The 15,599-nt window shown below is 45.1% G+C and overlaps 1 protein-coding gene across 1 annotated transcript in view; it reads right to left on the bottom strand.

Moving 5' to 3' along the window:
- LOC134910178 (alcohol dehydrogenase 1-like) overlaps positions 1 to 4,979 on the bottom strand; it is a 243,834-nt gene extending 238,855 nt beyond the window's left edge. The window contains exon 1 of the mRNA XM_063917912.1: positions 4,855 to 4,979. Coding sequence (XP_063773982.1) covers positions 4,855 to 4,872 — 18 coding nt within the window. The 5' untranslated portion in view covers positions 4,873 to 4,979. The remainder of the gene's footprint in view (positions 1 to 4,854) is intronic.
- Between the last annotated feature and the right edge of the window lie 10,620 nt (positions 4,980 to 15,599).

Genomic DNA, 15,599 nt, shown 5'->3' with positions numbered 1-15,599 from the left:
TAGTATGAAATTATTTTTGACTGTAGAGTGGAAAGCTCCACTAGGGCAGGGGCTCAATAACAAAAAAATCACTGCACAGTCCTGGTTAGTACTTTACCGAACCCATCCAAACTCAACTTGCCAAGTTGGGCAAGACCATGTGCACTGCAGGTGGGGCAATATAACAGTTGCAGAGAGAGTTAGATTTGGGTGGTTTATTTTGTTTTTGTGCTTGATAAATACTGGTTGCTTTATTTTTACACTGCAATTTATATTTCAGTTTGAACACACCACCCAAATCTAACTCTTTCTGCACATGTTATATCTGCCCACCTGCAGTGCACATGGTTTTGCCCAACTGCTAACAAATTCGTGGCTGTGATCAACTCTGAATTACCCCCTATATTGTGAGGTGTGAGGTGTTCAGAATAGATGGGGAAATTAGTGGAAATTAATGTTACCGAGGTTAATAATACTGTAGGATTAAAAATACTCCCAAATTCTGTGATTTTAGCTGGTTTTATGTTTAAAAAAAAAATCCAGATACAAAGCCAAAACCTGAAAGGGTGATTTTGGCAAAACCAATCCAGATCCAAAACATGATCGGAGATCCAGATCAAGATCCAAAACCAAAACACAAAACCCGAAAAGTATCCACCGTACATCTCTATATGACATACAGATGGAGCCGCGCTCATCTGAGGCAGCACAATCACAAACGACCACTCCCGGCATGACTAGGCGATCCTTCCACCTAGTCACGCCGGGAATGCACAGAGATGCTCCCATTCAGCGCGTCTCTGTCCGGGTGCGCGAACGGAGACGCTCTCCATTCAAGTAAATGGGGCACGTCTCTGGCGCTGGCGTGTGTGCTCAGGCATCCAGGGACGCTCTCGGCGATAGGCGCGTAGTCACAGACGGAGCCATGACTAGCATGGCTCCATCTGTATGAACACAATTTACTTAATTTAATATTTAATTCTAAATTTCTCAGTAAGAAACTTTTGGGCTAGGGGTTCCATTAAACAAATTCCGATACTCTAGGGCGCCGTGATTCAAAAAAGTTTGAGAACTTCTGGCCTAGTGGTTATAGTGTGTTGAAGTCAAAAAAATATTACATAAAGAGAACATACAAACTACACACATTTAAGTCACTATACTTGCAAATATGCGCAGCGAGCACAGCAATATATGGTAACACACGCATTTACATGGACATGCCACAGAGATGGATTCGACACTTATTTCATACAGAACATAATTATAATAATATCAAGCGCCAGACATCATGATGATTTAAAATTATCTAATGAATTAATGTCATGAATGTGTATTATTTGAACGAAGCAAGATAGACCTGTCATATTTACTATTAAAACAACCAGCTTAATGTGTAGATTAATTTGATACTTGTTATTAAGTTGTAGTACATTGCAACACGGAATTATGATTAAATGTATAAAAGCTAAAATCACTTTTGTTAGAACAATGCATGTTCCGAATAGGACAGTGGACAGGAAGCTCAGGCCAGCCCCTTTGGACGTCCCCAGGGCTGAGCCTGTTCAGCACATACAAAGGAACTGGTGACTCATCGTGAATCCCTCCCCCAGAAACTAGATAACACACTGATCACACAGGAAGGTAGTTCCTGTTTTTGGTCTCAGAGTTGCTGTAAGGTCTGAGACGATGATGGAGTTATTGCCAGCTCAGTTCCTGTTTTGGTCTCAGCGTAAGATGGAGCCCCGGCATGATTTTACAGAAAGAGAGAGACATAAGCATTGAGGGAATGGTATTGTATCGCTGGCATGTAACTGCATGTAACTGTATGTAACTGTATGTTTTAACTGCTTACAGTGTGAGTGTAACCATGTAACTATAGGTATACTGTACTTTGTAATATATATTGAATCCATATCCTTTTTAATAACAAATATATACATCAATGAGCTTTGGAACTCAGATAATGTGTGGGTGTATTGTTTTCTCTTATGGGATACAGTGTTTTGCGATATACAGCGCACTTTTATCGTATATGGTAATAAGATGCGCCTGGCGTCTGCAATACATATTAGAGCGGGCATTTTAAATATTTGTGAGAAATCAATTTGGCATTCATAAGTGTAATGGAAAGGTGTTCAGTATTGTACTTTTTAAAACCTTTTCCATCACTTTATTAGATTTTTTTAAATTTATTTCCTTTTTTTTTTTAGATACAGATGAGTAAAGGTGGAAACATCACTTTGTAGAGGTGCATGTCAGAAGCACGATGTGACATGATGGATCCTATTGAGTGAGTGTGTTTGAAACTACTCAGTATGGAGGTACAGCCAGAGTATACTGCAGTTCAGGAACTCACAAGGGACCTCCATAAGGAATTGTGGGGTAAATGTATTATAGTGACACGGATCATGCCGCTATAACACTTCCTGCTTTGCCTCATTACCGAGGCAAAGCAGGAAGGGACATCAACAAGATGTACAGTACTAATATCGTGTCTGCCAAAGCGGGGGAGCTCAGGCCTGAAGCGCTATGTCTCCTTGTCCCGGCCGGCTCTAGTATGCCTGCGCGGGATCTCGCTATTCACATGAGATCCCTTGCGCACTCCGGAGCCTGCACCTGCCACAGCCAGGGACAGCTCTGTCTCTGCTGTGGTGAATGGGTATCGCCACGTGCAGCTGTCGAAATCGACAGCTGCAGATGTCGGAACGGTCAGCGATGCTGACCTTTCATACATTGCCAGCACATATCAGCCTGCTATCTTTTAGATAGCAGCTCCGATATGGACATGGGACTTTGATGTGGAATAAGATGACTTTTTTTGTGAAACATGTTTATACATTTTGTTCATCTCAAATTTTAGCCCTCATATACTGTGTATTTTTGTATTGCTGCTATTTGTTCCGGGTTACCAATACTTTAGTTTGTTTAAGGTTTTTGTAATTTATTTTTCCCACATAATATTTTATGTAATTAGTATTATTTACTTTGTGTGTTTGTACCTTATGTTGACCTTTTGCTCATGCCATATTTATTCCTAAAACTGTTTTCTGAGAGTGAGAATTTGTATTTGGGTTATTAAGAGAAGTCGTTTTTTTGTATAGTTTGAGTACAGTAGCTCTTTGCACACACTGTGTTGAGATTTACTAAGCCTTAGAGAGTGTTAATGTGGAGAGATACTGTATAAATTACCAACCAATCAGCTCCTAGCTGTCATTTATCAAACAGGGCCTGTAACATGGCAGTTAGGAAGCTGGTACTCTATGCATAAAATCTTTATTCTAACTAGAGATGAGCGGGTTCGGTTTTCCTCGGATTTACTCAGTTCTCAAAAAGGCATCTTATTGATTCACGCATGTCTCGTGTTTTGGATAGCCAATAAGATGCCGTTTTGAGAACCGAGGAAATCCGAGTAAAATTTAGTAAAACCCGAACCCGCTCATCTCTAATTCTAACACTCAAATACTGTAATGCAAAGTACAGATTCATATCTTATCCACCATGCTTTCTTAATTATGCCCTTTGTAGTATACAGTATGTAGAAGATCTACATAGCCATTATTATATGAATTAATCTTATATTTAAAAACATTGATCACTAGTACATCTACTATTAAAAACAAGATTACCTAGCGATCTGTTCTACTATCACAGCCTGTTAATATACTGTATGGGACAACATTTACTGACATATAAAACAAAAATACTTATCATATCTTGGATACATTATTACTAGTGCACAAAGGAATATATTATCATGTTATTGTTACTCAGAAACCATCGGAACTGAAAATTAATATGCTTCTAAAGCATTGTGCAAAATTGTTAGCAATATATAGATAATGTATATAGATAATGACAAAAGCTTGCTAAACATAAAGTGTCCGATTCTCAGTTGGGAGCAAAACTTACAAGCGTAAGTAACTTTTTACCTAATGCTGGGTACACACTAATAGATATATCTGCAGATCAATTGATCTGCAGATATATCTATGGATGGACCGGGCAGTGTTTTGAGCATACACACTGCCTGATCTGTCAGGACAGGTGGTCTTCAGTATGCCGAATGTCGGGATCCCGGCGCACAGTATACCGGCGCCGGAATCCTGACACCCGGCATACTGACAGATATTCTCCCTCGTGGGGGTCCACGACCCCCCTGAAGGGAGAATAACTAGCGTGGCGCGCGTAGCGCGTCACCGTGCCCGCAGCGTGGTTAGCGTAGCGAGCCCGCAAGGGGCTCCTTTGCGTTTGCCATGCTGTCGGTATGCCGGCGGTCGGGCTCCCGGCGCCGGTATGCTGGTCGCCGGGAACCCGGCCGCCGGCATACCATACTACACCCGTCAGGACTGAAGTCATGAACTGGACGGGCATTTACACGTGCCCACCCAGTTCAGCCGTCAATCACTGCCGGCTGCTGCAGCATGTGTATGGGCAGTCGTCTGACCACCCGTACACAGACCGCAATGCGCCAATATTTCGTTAGATATATTGTCCGTCGGCTGTGCTCCAGTGCCGACGCAATATGTCTGTGAACGACAGCGTACACAGACATATTGCTTGTACACACTCAATAGAACGGCTGATATATTTGCCAGTGTGTACGCAGCAATACAAACCATGTTACAATGCAAAGAATGAGACCCACGCGAAAATCAGGACAGTTGGGAGATATGCTTAATCACCTCCAAAATATACGTTTACGCTGAACATAGTCACCATCAGCTTCTAATTCCCACTGATCTATCAGTATTTATCCTGATGATGTTTCCCTCACAGTCACTTCTCTAGAAAACATTTTTTTTTATTTGCTAATACTACCTTCTAAATGTCTACAATTAATTTTTAATGAAATCCCCCAAAAAATGCATTTCTTACTTTTCCAGAAGTGTCCATATCGATTCAGTCAGTCAGCAGTTTCTCCTCCACTGTAGCTATTGCTGCAATTTGTACATACAACTAAAAAATCTTGTCAAACAGTATGGCCACTCCCAGCATCTGTAAATGATTGACATACTTGGACTGATTTGTGCAAGTCCTAGAAGAAGAAAAAGAAGAAGAATGTTAATTACAGTATCTTTACAGTATCTTAACACTTAAAAGGCAATATTTATTAACATGATTTTTACACACCCTTTTCACATTATTTTGTTTCACTCAAATGTTTTAAAGGACTTTTGGAGCAGTTATCACGAAAAACTGCTCCAAACCCTTTAATTCACTTTTTTTATTTAAATGTAAAAAAATACCAGTGTGCCTGTGATAATAAGTCCAGCTTCAGCTGGTGTAATCACAGGGCAGCACTGTGATATGCTCATAGGCGTGTTCAGCTAATTTTAGGAGGGGCGTGTCTACCACCACCATTTGGTGTGTCTATCACCGCCCAGGGACATTTCTAGCACTACTTTAATTTCTCTCAGTAAAATCACATGGCTTAATTTAATTTCTCCCTAGTTCCTAATAATAAAGTAGATATAATACACCCCAGATAAATAAAATAAAACATAACGGTGCGACCACTGGTCTGTACTGACTGTCCGCTACGGCATAACCCTGAGTCCTAGCTGCCACTGCACTCTATCACTGTTTACACTTCCAAAACATATCCCTGACCCACTGGCGGAACTAGAGAGTGGTGGGCCTATGTGCATATGCATTCCCCTCCCCCCCACACACACTTCACCCCTTGCACCCCTCAGCACCTACACCCTGATTTTGAGTGGGCAAGAATGGGAGATTTTAGGTGCCAAACATTTGAGTTTTTATATAACACAAATAAAGGTTAAAATTTACATATGTGCCATCAAAGCCACATTTGCCTCTTTCTATGCCATAAGACTCCCCGGGTTGCATTTACTAAAGCTTTTAAAAATGAAAAGAGGTGATGTTGCCCATAGCAACCAATTAGATTCTGTCTATGGGCAACATCATCTCTTTTAATTTTTAGAAGCTTCAGTTAAATTACCACCTCCTCTGCAGGACACCAGCATTTGCCACACATCACCATGCTCACCAGCTACTGACAGCAGTGCCCCTTATTCACATTATGCCACACAGTATAACACAAAATTTACATTACGCCACATAGTATGAGCCAAATACACGTTATGCCACACAGTATGAGGCTGTTATTCCCCCTGGCTGGTCTGGCCAAATCCAGCATATAAAATCCCAAAAACTAAAGTTCAGTAAAATGACCCAAAAATCTAAATTAAAAGCGTCTGAGGAGAAGCGTAAACTTGCCAATTTGCCATTTACTACACGGAGTGGCAAGGAACGGCTGAGGCCCTGGCCTATGTTCAGGGCTAGTGGTTCAGCTTCACATGAGGATGGAAGCAATCATCCTCCCACTAGAAAACTGAAGAGTTTGGATGACAAAAGCACAGCAAAGAACTGTGCGTTCTTCTAAATCACAAATCCCCAAGGAGAGTCCAATTGTGTCGGTTGCGATGCCTGACCTTCCCAACACTGGACAGGAAGAGCTGGCGCCTTCCACCATTTGCGCGCCCCCTGCAAGTGCTGGTAGGAGCACCCACAGTCCAGTTCCTGATAGTCAAATTGAAGATGTCACTGTTGAAGTACACCAGGATGAGGATATGGGTGTTGCTGGCGCTGAGGAGGAAATTGACAAGGAGTATTCTGATGGTGAGGTGGTTTGTTTAAGTCAGGCACGCGGGGAGACACCTGTTGTCCGTGGGATGAATATGGCCATTGACATGCCTGGTCAAGTTACAAAAAAAAATCACCTCTTCGGTGTGGAATTATTTTAACAGAAATGCGGACAACAGGTGTCAAGCCGTGTGTTGCCTTTGTCAAGCTGTAATAAGTAGGGGTAAGGACGTTAACCACCTAGGAACATCCTCCCTTATATGTCACATGGAGCGCATTCATCAGAAGTCATTGACAAGTTCAAAAACTTTGGGTGACAGCGGAAGCAGTCCACTGACAACTAAATCCCTTCCTCTTGTACCCAAGCTCCTGCAAACCACACCACCAACTCCCTCAGTGTCAATTTCCTCCTTAGACAGGAACGCCAATAGTGCTGCAGGCCATGTCACTGGCAAGTCTGACGAGTGCTCTCCTAACTAGGATTCCTCCGATGGATCCTTGAGTGTAACGCCTACTGCTGCTGGCGCTGCTGTTGTTGCTGCTGAGAGTCGATCGTCATCCCAGAGGGAAAGTCGGAAGACCACTTGTACTACTTCCAGTAAGCAATAGACTGTCCAACAGTCCTTTGCAAGGAAGATGAAATATCACAGCAGTCATCCTGCTGCAAAGCGGATAACTCAGGTCTTGGCAGCTGTGTTGGTGTTAAACGTGTGTCCGGTATCACCGTTAATTCACAGGGAATTAGAGAATTGCTTGAGGTACCATCTAGGTTCCACTTCTCTAGGCAGGCGATACCGAGAATGTACACAGACGTCAGAAAAAGAGTCACCAGTGTCCTAAAAAATGCAGTTGTACCCAATGTCCACTTAACCACGGACATGTGGAAAAGTGGAGCAGGGCAGACTCAGGACTATATGACTGTGACAGCCCACTGGGTAGATGTATTGCCTCCCGCAGCAAGAACAGCAGCGGCGGCACCAGTAGCAGCATCTCGCAAACGCCAACTCGTTCCTAGGCAGGCTATGCTTTAAATCACCGCTTTCCATAAGAGGCACACAGCTGACAACCTCTTACGGAAACTGAGGAACATCATCTTAGAAGGGCTTACCCCAATTGGACTTTCCTGGGGATTTGTGACATAGGACAGCGCCACCAATATTGTGCGTGCATTACATCTGGGCAAATTCTAGTGCGTCCCATGTTTTGCACATACATTGAATTTGGTGGTGCAGAATTTTTTTTAAAACGACAGGGGCATGCAAGAGATGCTGTCGGTGGCCCGAAGAATTGCGGGACACTTTCGGCATTCAGCCACCGCGTGCCGAAGACTGGAGCACCAGCAAACACTCCTGAACCTGCCCCGCCATCATCTGAAGCAAGAGGTGGTAACGCGGTGGAATTTAACCCTCTATATGCTTCAGAGGATGGAGGAGCAGAAAAAGGCCATTCAAGCCTATACATCTGCCTACGATATAGGCAAAGGAGGGGAAATGCGCCTGACTCAAGCGCAGTGGAGAATGATTTCAACGTTGTGCAAGGTTCTGCAACCCTTTGAACTTGCCACACATGAAGTCAGTTCAGATACTGCCAGCCTGAGTCAGGTCATTCCCCTCATCAGGCTTTTGCAGAAGCAGCTGGAGAGATTGAAGGAGGAGCTAAAATGGAGCGATTCCGCTAGGCATGTGGGACTTGTGGATGGAGCCCTTAATTCGCTTAACCAGGATTCACGGGTGGTCAATCTGTTGAAATCAGAGCACTACATTTTGGCCACCGTGCTCGATCCCAGGTTTAAAGCCTACGTTGTATCTCTCTTTCCGGCAGACACAAGTCTGCAGATGTTCAAAGAACTGCTGGTGAGACACTTGTCAACTCAAGCGGAACTTGACCCGTCAACAGCTCCCGCTGGCGGTGATGCAGGGCAGTCTGGAGCGAGTGCTGACATCTGGTCCGGACTGAAGGACCTGCCAACGATTACTGACATGTCGTCTACTGTTACTGCATATGATTATGTCACCATTGAAAGAATGGTGGAGGACTATATGAGTGAACGCATCCAAGTAGGCACATCAGACAGTTCGTACGTATACTGACAGGAAGAGGCAATTTGGAGGCCCTTGCACAAACTGGCTTTATTTTACCTAAGTTGCCAACCCTCCAGTGTGTACTCCGAAAGAGTGTTTAATGCAGCCAGTCACCTTGTCAGCAATCGGCGTACGAGGTTACTTCCACAAAATGTGGAGAAGATGATGTTCATCAAAATGAATTATAATCAATTCCTCCGTGGAGACATTCACCAGCAATTGCCTCCAGAAAGTACACAGGGACCTGAGATGGTGTATTCCAGTGGGGACAAATTAATACTCTGTGAGGAGGGGGATGTACACAGTGAAAGGGGTGAGGAATCGGAGGATGATGATGAGGTGGACATCTTGCCTCTGTAGAGCCAGTTTGTGCAAGGGGAGATTGATTGCTTCTTTTTTGGTGGGGGCCCAAACCAACCAATCATTTCGGCCACAGTTGTGTGGCAGACCCTGTGGCTGAAATTATGGGTTTGTTAAAGTGTGCATGTCCTGTTTATACAACATAAGGGTGGGTGGGAGGGCCCAAGGACAATTCAATCTTGCACCTATTTTTTATTATTTATCTTTGCATCATGTGATGTTAGGGGCTAATTTTTTTAAGTGCCATCCTCTCTTACACTGCAGTGCCGCTCCTAGATGGGCCAGGTGTTTGTGCCGGCCACTTGGTTCGCTAAGCTTAGTCATCCAGCGACCTCGGTGCAAATTCTAGGACTAAAAATAATATTGTGCGGTGTGAGGTGTTCAAAATAGACTGGAAATGAGTGGAAATTGTGGTTATTGAGGTTAATAATTACTAAAAGATCAATATTACCCCCAAATTCTATGATTTAAGCTGTTTTTGAGGGGTTTTTGAAAAAAAACACCCGAATCCAAAACACACCCGAATCCGCCAAAAAATTTTCAGGGAGGTTTTGCCTAAACGCGTTCGAATCCAAAATAGGCCGAGGAACCGAATCCAAAACCAAAACACAAAACCCGAAAAATTTCCGGTGCACATCTCTAGTATATGTGACTGTGTATACTGTATCTGGCTGTCTGTGTATATGTGACTGTGTATACTGTATGTTTCTGCCAGAGTATATGTGACTGTGCACTGTATATGTGTTTGTATATGTGCATATGTGGCTGTCTGTGTATATGAGATTGTGTGTGTGTATATGTGGCAATGTGTGTGGGGCTTTATGCATATGTGGATGTGTGTGAATGGGGGGGGGGGTAGGGGGGCACACCATCATCTATTTCACCTCCGGGCATCTGGATTGAATTTATACCACTGTGCCCACATGAACCCTAACCTCTCACCTCAGTGCCTAATCCTAACCACCCCTGCAGAGTCACCTAATCCAAACTCCTAGTCCCTGCTGTCTAAACCTAAATTACCCTCCCCACAGCCTGACCCTAACCCTCCCCAGGGGTGCCTAGCCTTAACCTCCCTGGCTGGTGCCTAAACCTAACCCCCCTCTCCTAGTCCTAAACCTAACCTGCCATGTATACTTATGGTCGGGATGCTGCCTATCCGGATTCAGGTGACGGTCTCCTGTCCCTTTCAGAGTTCCAGCGTCGGGACCTTGATGGTTGTCGGGATCCCGGCATCGGTTTTTCAACTGCCGGGATCCTTGCAGGCGGCATCTTGACTGCATCACAATAAATGGGGTGACTAGGGATAGGCTGAGGAGATAAGTATCACTGCAGAGGTAACCAGGGTGGTATAGAACAGGAATAGCCTGAGTGTTGTCTATAGCAGGATGTCACCTAATATGGAGGAGGCTACATACAAGTGTAAACCTCCCTGCATATAGCAAGTGCTGCTTTCTCTGCCCTGAGCAGGGAAATGAGGACTGGCAGCCATGGATGGACTGGCAGACAGGAATGTTAATAAGCTGCTAATAAGCCCATTACGCAATATGCCACACACCATAATGCCCATTACGCAATATGCCACACACCGTAATGCCCATTACGCAATATACCACACACCGTAATGCCCATTACGCAATATGCCACACAATGCAATGCCTATTACACAATATGCCACACACCGTAATGCCTATTACACATTATGCCACACACCGTAATGTCTATTACACATTATGCTGCACACCGTTACACCCATTATGAGTTATGCCAAACACTGGAACACCAATTACATATTATGCCATGCACAGTTATAGCCCTGACACCATTTTATGCCCCACACACAATAATGCCCCTCACAAATTATGCCACACAGTAAGGCTTCTTATTAGTTTTAAATTACCTGCCTGTTGTCAGGGGTCTCATGCTCGTTGCCAAGGGTTTCATGCACATTGTCAGGGGTTTCATGCTCTGGGATCCACACTCGCAGGTGTCTCCTGCATGTTGTCAGGGGTCTCCTGCGCATTGCCAGGGGTTTCATGCACATTGCCAGGGGTTTCAGGTGCATTGCCAGGGGTTTCATGCGCGTTGTCAGGGGTCTCCTGCGCGTTGCTAGGGGTTTCATGCGCATTGACAGGTGTTTCATGTGTGTTGCCAGGGGTCTCCTGGCCGCTGCTCCAATAAAGTTTGGGAGGGTGGGTGCAGGCATCAGTGGGCATCAGTAAGTATACCGCTAGTCCTCGTAGCCCCGCAGTGAATTGAGACGTGCTGGGGGCTGCAGAAGTGCTTCTGTCTATTGTAGTGTAAAAAAAACCCTCTTAAAATGGTTGCTGCCGAGGAGACAGGTGCTAGAGGTCAAATGTGACATCTAGTATCTGTCTTCTCCTTGGCGGCGACCATTTTTTTTTTTTTTTTACACTGCAATGGACAGAAGCACTTCTGCAGCCCCCTGCGCGGGGGCTAGCAGTAACTTTACTGGAGCAGCAGCTGGTTCCGTGAGTGCTCCTCATTTTCCATTGGTACTCGGGCCCGGGAGCACCCACGGAATCGGCGGCTAGGTGTCCTGGCTTTCTTCCCTGGAAATCAGCAGCCACCGCAGCACAGGACTCAGGAATACACTGCTCAGCCTGTCATTTGTCATTTAGCCCACTGCCGAACTCATGTGAACCTGTGCTGCGGTAACTGCTGATCACCGGGGAAGTCAGCCAGGACTTATGTTACATACAACTTTACCTATATGTTCATATAGATGGAGCCACACTCATCCAGTGCAACTCCATTGCAGGCGTGCACTCCTTGCGTGACTAGGAGATCCGTCCACCTAGCCCCGCCGGTAGTGCACAGAGACGCTCTTCCATTCTAGTGAGTGGGACATGTCTCTGTCACGGGCGCACGCACCCGCCTTGAGAGAGACGCTCCCAGCATTAGGTGCGCCCAGGCACAGACGGAGCCATGACTAGCGTGGCTCCATCTGTATGTCCTGGTCAGCTTCCCCCTGCACACTTTGGACAGCGCAGCAGCCCAGGGGCAGAAGCCGCGGCTAAGTGGGACTAAGACTGGATGAGGATAGTGAGAAAGTCAGGAAGGGGTGAAGAAGAGCTGTTGCAGGTCCCCTTGCATATTTTGTACATTAAGCATTTTGCATGCTTGCAACCTACTGTAGTAAATGATGGGTTCAAAATACTAGTTACATTTTATCATCAATTTCTCTTCCCAGTTTGATATTTTTCTAAATCTTTCTGTAGCAAGTTATCATCCACTGTGTTAACAAATTTACAAAAGTTAGTGTTCACGTCAAATAAGGACAACGTTTAAGGTAGAGATGAGTGGGTTCGGTTTTCAGAGAACCGAACCCCCCTCCTGGACTTCACATCACAAGCCCGAATCCGATTCAAGCTTAGGTTTTCCCGCCTGACTCGGAAACCAGAACGAGGCAAAACGTCCTCATCCAACTGTCGGATTCTCGCGGGGTTTGTATTCCATATAAGGAGCCGCATGTCCCCGCCATTTTCACTCCGGCATTGGAGCGTGTAGAGAGAGGACGTGTCTCCATCCTCAGTGTAATCAGAGGTATTATCTTGTGCTGCATCAGTCCAGTTACAGTGGTGGTGTCCTCTGCTGCCATATTACCAGTGCTGCTGTATAAATCCAGTCCATTGCAGAGGTGCTGTGTTGTCCTGCATCAGTCCAGTGGTGGTGTCCTTGTGCTGCTGTATATGTCTAGTGATACTGCCGTATATGTCCAGTGATACTGCCATATATGTCCATTGATACTGCCGTATATGTCCAGCGGTACTGCCGTATAAATCCAGTGATCCTGCCGTTTAATTCCAGTGATCCTGCCGTATAATTCCAGTAGTAGTGGCGTCCAGCGGTACTGCCGTAAAAAAACAGTGATCCTGCTGCATAATTCCAGTGATCCTGCTGTATAATTCCAGTGGTACTGGCGTATAATTCCATTGATCCTGCCATATAATTCAAGTGGTACTGGTGTATAAATCCAGTCCAGTGATACTGCCCTATATGTCCAGTGATACTGCCGTATATGTCCAGCGGTACTGCCGTATACATCCAGTGATCCTGCCGTATAATTCCAGTGATAATGCCGTATAATTCTAGCGGTACTGGCGTAAAAGTCTAGTAATCCTGACGTATAATTCAGTGGTACTGGCGTATAAGTCCAGTCCAGTCATACTGTCGTATATGTTTAGTGATACTGCCATATATGTCTATTGATACTGCCGTATATGTCCAGCGGTACTGCCGTATAAATCCAGTGATCCTGCCGTTTAATTCCAGTGATCCTGCCGTATAATTCTAGTAGTAGTGGCGTATAAGTCCAGTGATCCTGCTGTATAATTCCAGTGGTACTGGCGTATAAGTCCAGTCCAGTAATACTGCCGTGTATGTCCACTAATACTGCCATTTATGTCCATTGATACTGCTGTATATGTCCAGCGGTACTGCTGTATAAATCCAGTGATCCTGCCGTATAATTCCAGTGGTACTGGCGTACAAGTCCAGTGATCCTGCCGTACTATTCCAGTGGTAGTGGCGTATAGGTCCACTCAGGTGATACTGCCGTATATGTCCAGTGACACTGCCGTATATGTCCATTGATACTGCCATATATTTGGAGCGGTACTACCATATAAATCCAGTGACCCTGCCGTATAATTCTAGTGGCACTGCCGTATAAATCCAGTGATCCTGCCGTATAATTCCAGTGGTACTGGCGTATAAATCCAGTCCAGTGATACTGCCGTATATGTCCAGTAATACTGCCGCATATGTACATTGATACTGCCGTATATGTCCAGCGGAACTGCCGTTAAAAAACAGTGATCCTGCTGTTTAATTCCAGTGGTACTGGCGTATAAGTCTATTGATCCTGCCGTATAATTCAAGTGGCACTGGTGTATAAGTCCAGTCCAGTGATACTGCCGTATATGTCCAGTGATACTGCCATATATGTCCAGCGGTACTGCCGTATACATCCAGTTATCCTGCAGTATAATTCCAGTGATAATGGCGTATAATTCCAGCGGTATTGGCGTAAAAGTCTAGTGATCCTGACGTATAATTCAGTGGTACTGGCGTATAAGTCCAGTCCAGTGATACTGCCGTATATGTTTAGTGATACTGACATATATGTCCATTGATACTGCCGTATATGTCCAGCGGTACTGCCGTATAAATCCAGTGATCCTGCCGTTTAATTCCAGTGATCCTGACGTATAATTCCAGTAGTAGTGGCGTATAAGTCCAGTGATCCTGCTGTATAATTCCAGTGGTACTGGCGTATAAGTCCAGTCCAGTAATACTGCCGTATATATCCACTAATACTGCCGTTTATGTCCATTGATACTGCTGTATATGTCCAGTGGTACTGCTGTATAAATCCAGTGATCCTGCCGTATAATTCCAGTGTTCCTGCCGTATAATTCCAGTGGTACTGGCGTACAAGTCCAGTGATCCTGACGTACAATTCCAGTGGTACTGGCGTATAAGTCCACTCCGGTGATACTGCCGTATATGTCCATTGATACTGCCATTTATATGTCCACCGGTACTGCCGTATATGTCCATTGGAGCTGCCATATAAATCGAGTGATCCTGTCGTATAATTCCAGTGATCCTACCGTACAATTCAGTGGTACTGGCGTATAAGTCCAGTCCAGTGATACTGTCGTATATGTTTAGTGATACTGCCATATATGTCCATTGATACTGCCGTATATGTCCAGCGGTACTGCCGTATAAATCCAGTGATCCTGCCGTTTAATTCCAGTGATCCTGCCGTATAATTCTAGTAGTAGTGGCGTATAAGTCCAGTGATCCTGCTGTATAATTCCAGTGGTACTGGCGTATAAGTCCAGTCCAGTAATACTGCCATGTATGTCCACTAATACTTCCATTTATGTCCATTGATACTGCTGTATATGTCCAGCGGTACTGCTGTATAAATCCAGTGATCCTGCCGTATAATTCCAGTGGTACTGGCGTACAAGTCCAGTGATCCTGCCGTACTATTCCAGTGGTAGTGGCGTATAGGTCCACTCAGGTGATACTGCCGTATATGTCCAGTGACACTGCCGTATATGTCCATTGATACTGCCATATATTTGGAGCGGTACTGCCATATAAATCCAGTGACCCTGCCGTATAATTCTAGTGGCACTGCCGTATAAATCCAGTGATCCTGCCGTATAATTCCAGTGTGTCACGATCCGGGTATCTGGACGCCATTTCTTACCCATCAGATGTCTCCTAAGGCTGGCTCAGCGCTCCAGGACCGGATCCCATCTGTTATCCTAATGTTCACACTCCTGCATCCTCTCCTGTCTCTCTGAGACGCTGTCACAGTAACGCCATATTACATCTGGCATGGCGTCTCCCGCGGCCTCCGCCGCCGTCCCTGAGCTTCTGCATGCAGAGTGTCAGAGTGGCGATTACGTCAGCCGCGGCCTCCGCTGTGTCCGCGTGGTTGGATGTGCACTTGTCAGCCTGGCGTCTCCTGTCTCCAGTGGCCGGCGCCGCCATTACTGTTTTCATTACCACATGGATTACAAACCAAAC

The sequence above is a fragment of the Pseudophryne corroboree genome, chromosome 1, assembly GCF_028390025.1.
Source record: "Pseudophryne corroboree isolate aPseCor3 chromosome 1, aPseCor3.hap2, whole genome shotgun sequence".
NCBI lineage: Eukaryota > Metazoa > Chordata > Amphibia > Anura > Myobatrachidae > Pseudophryne > Pseudophryne corroboree.
The sequence above is the reverse complement of the archived record's forward strand: the minus strand, read 5'-3'. Positions and strand labels throughout refer to the sequence as shown.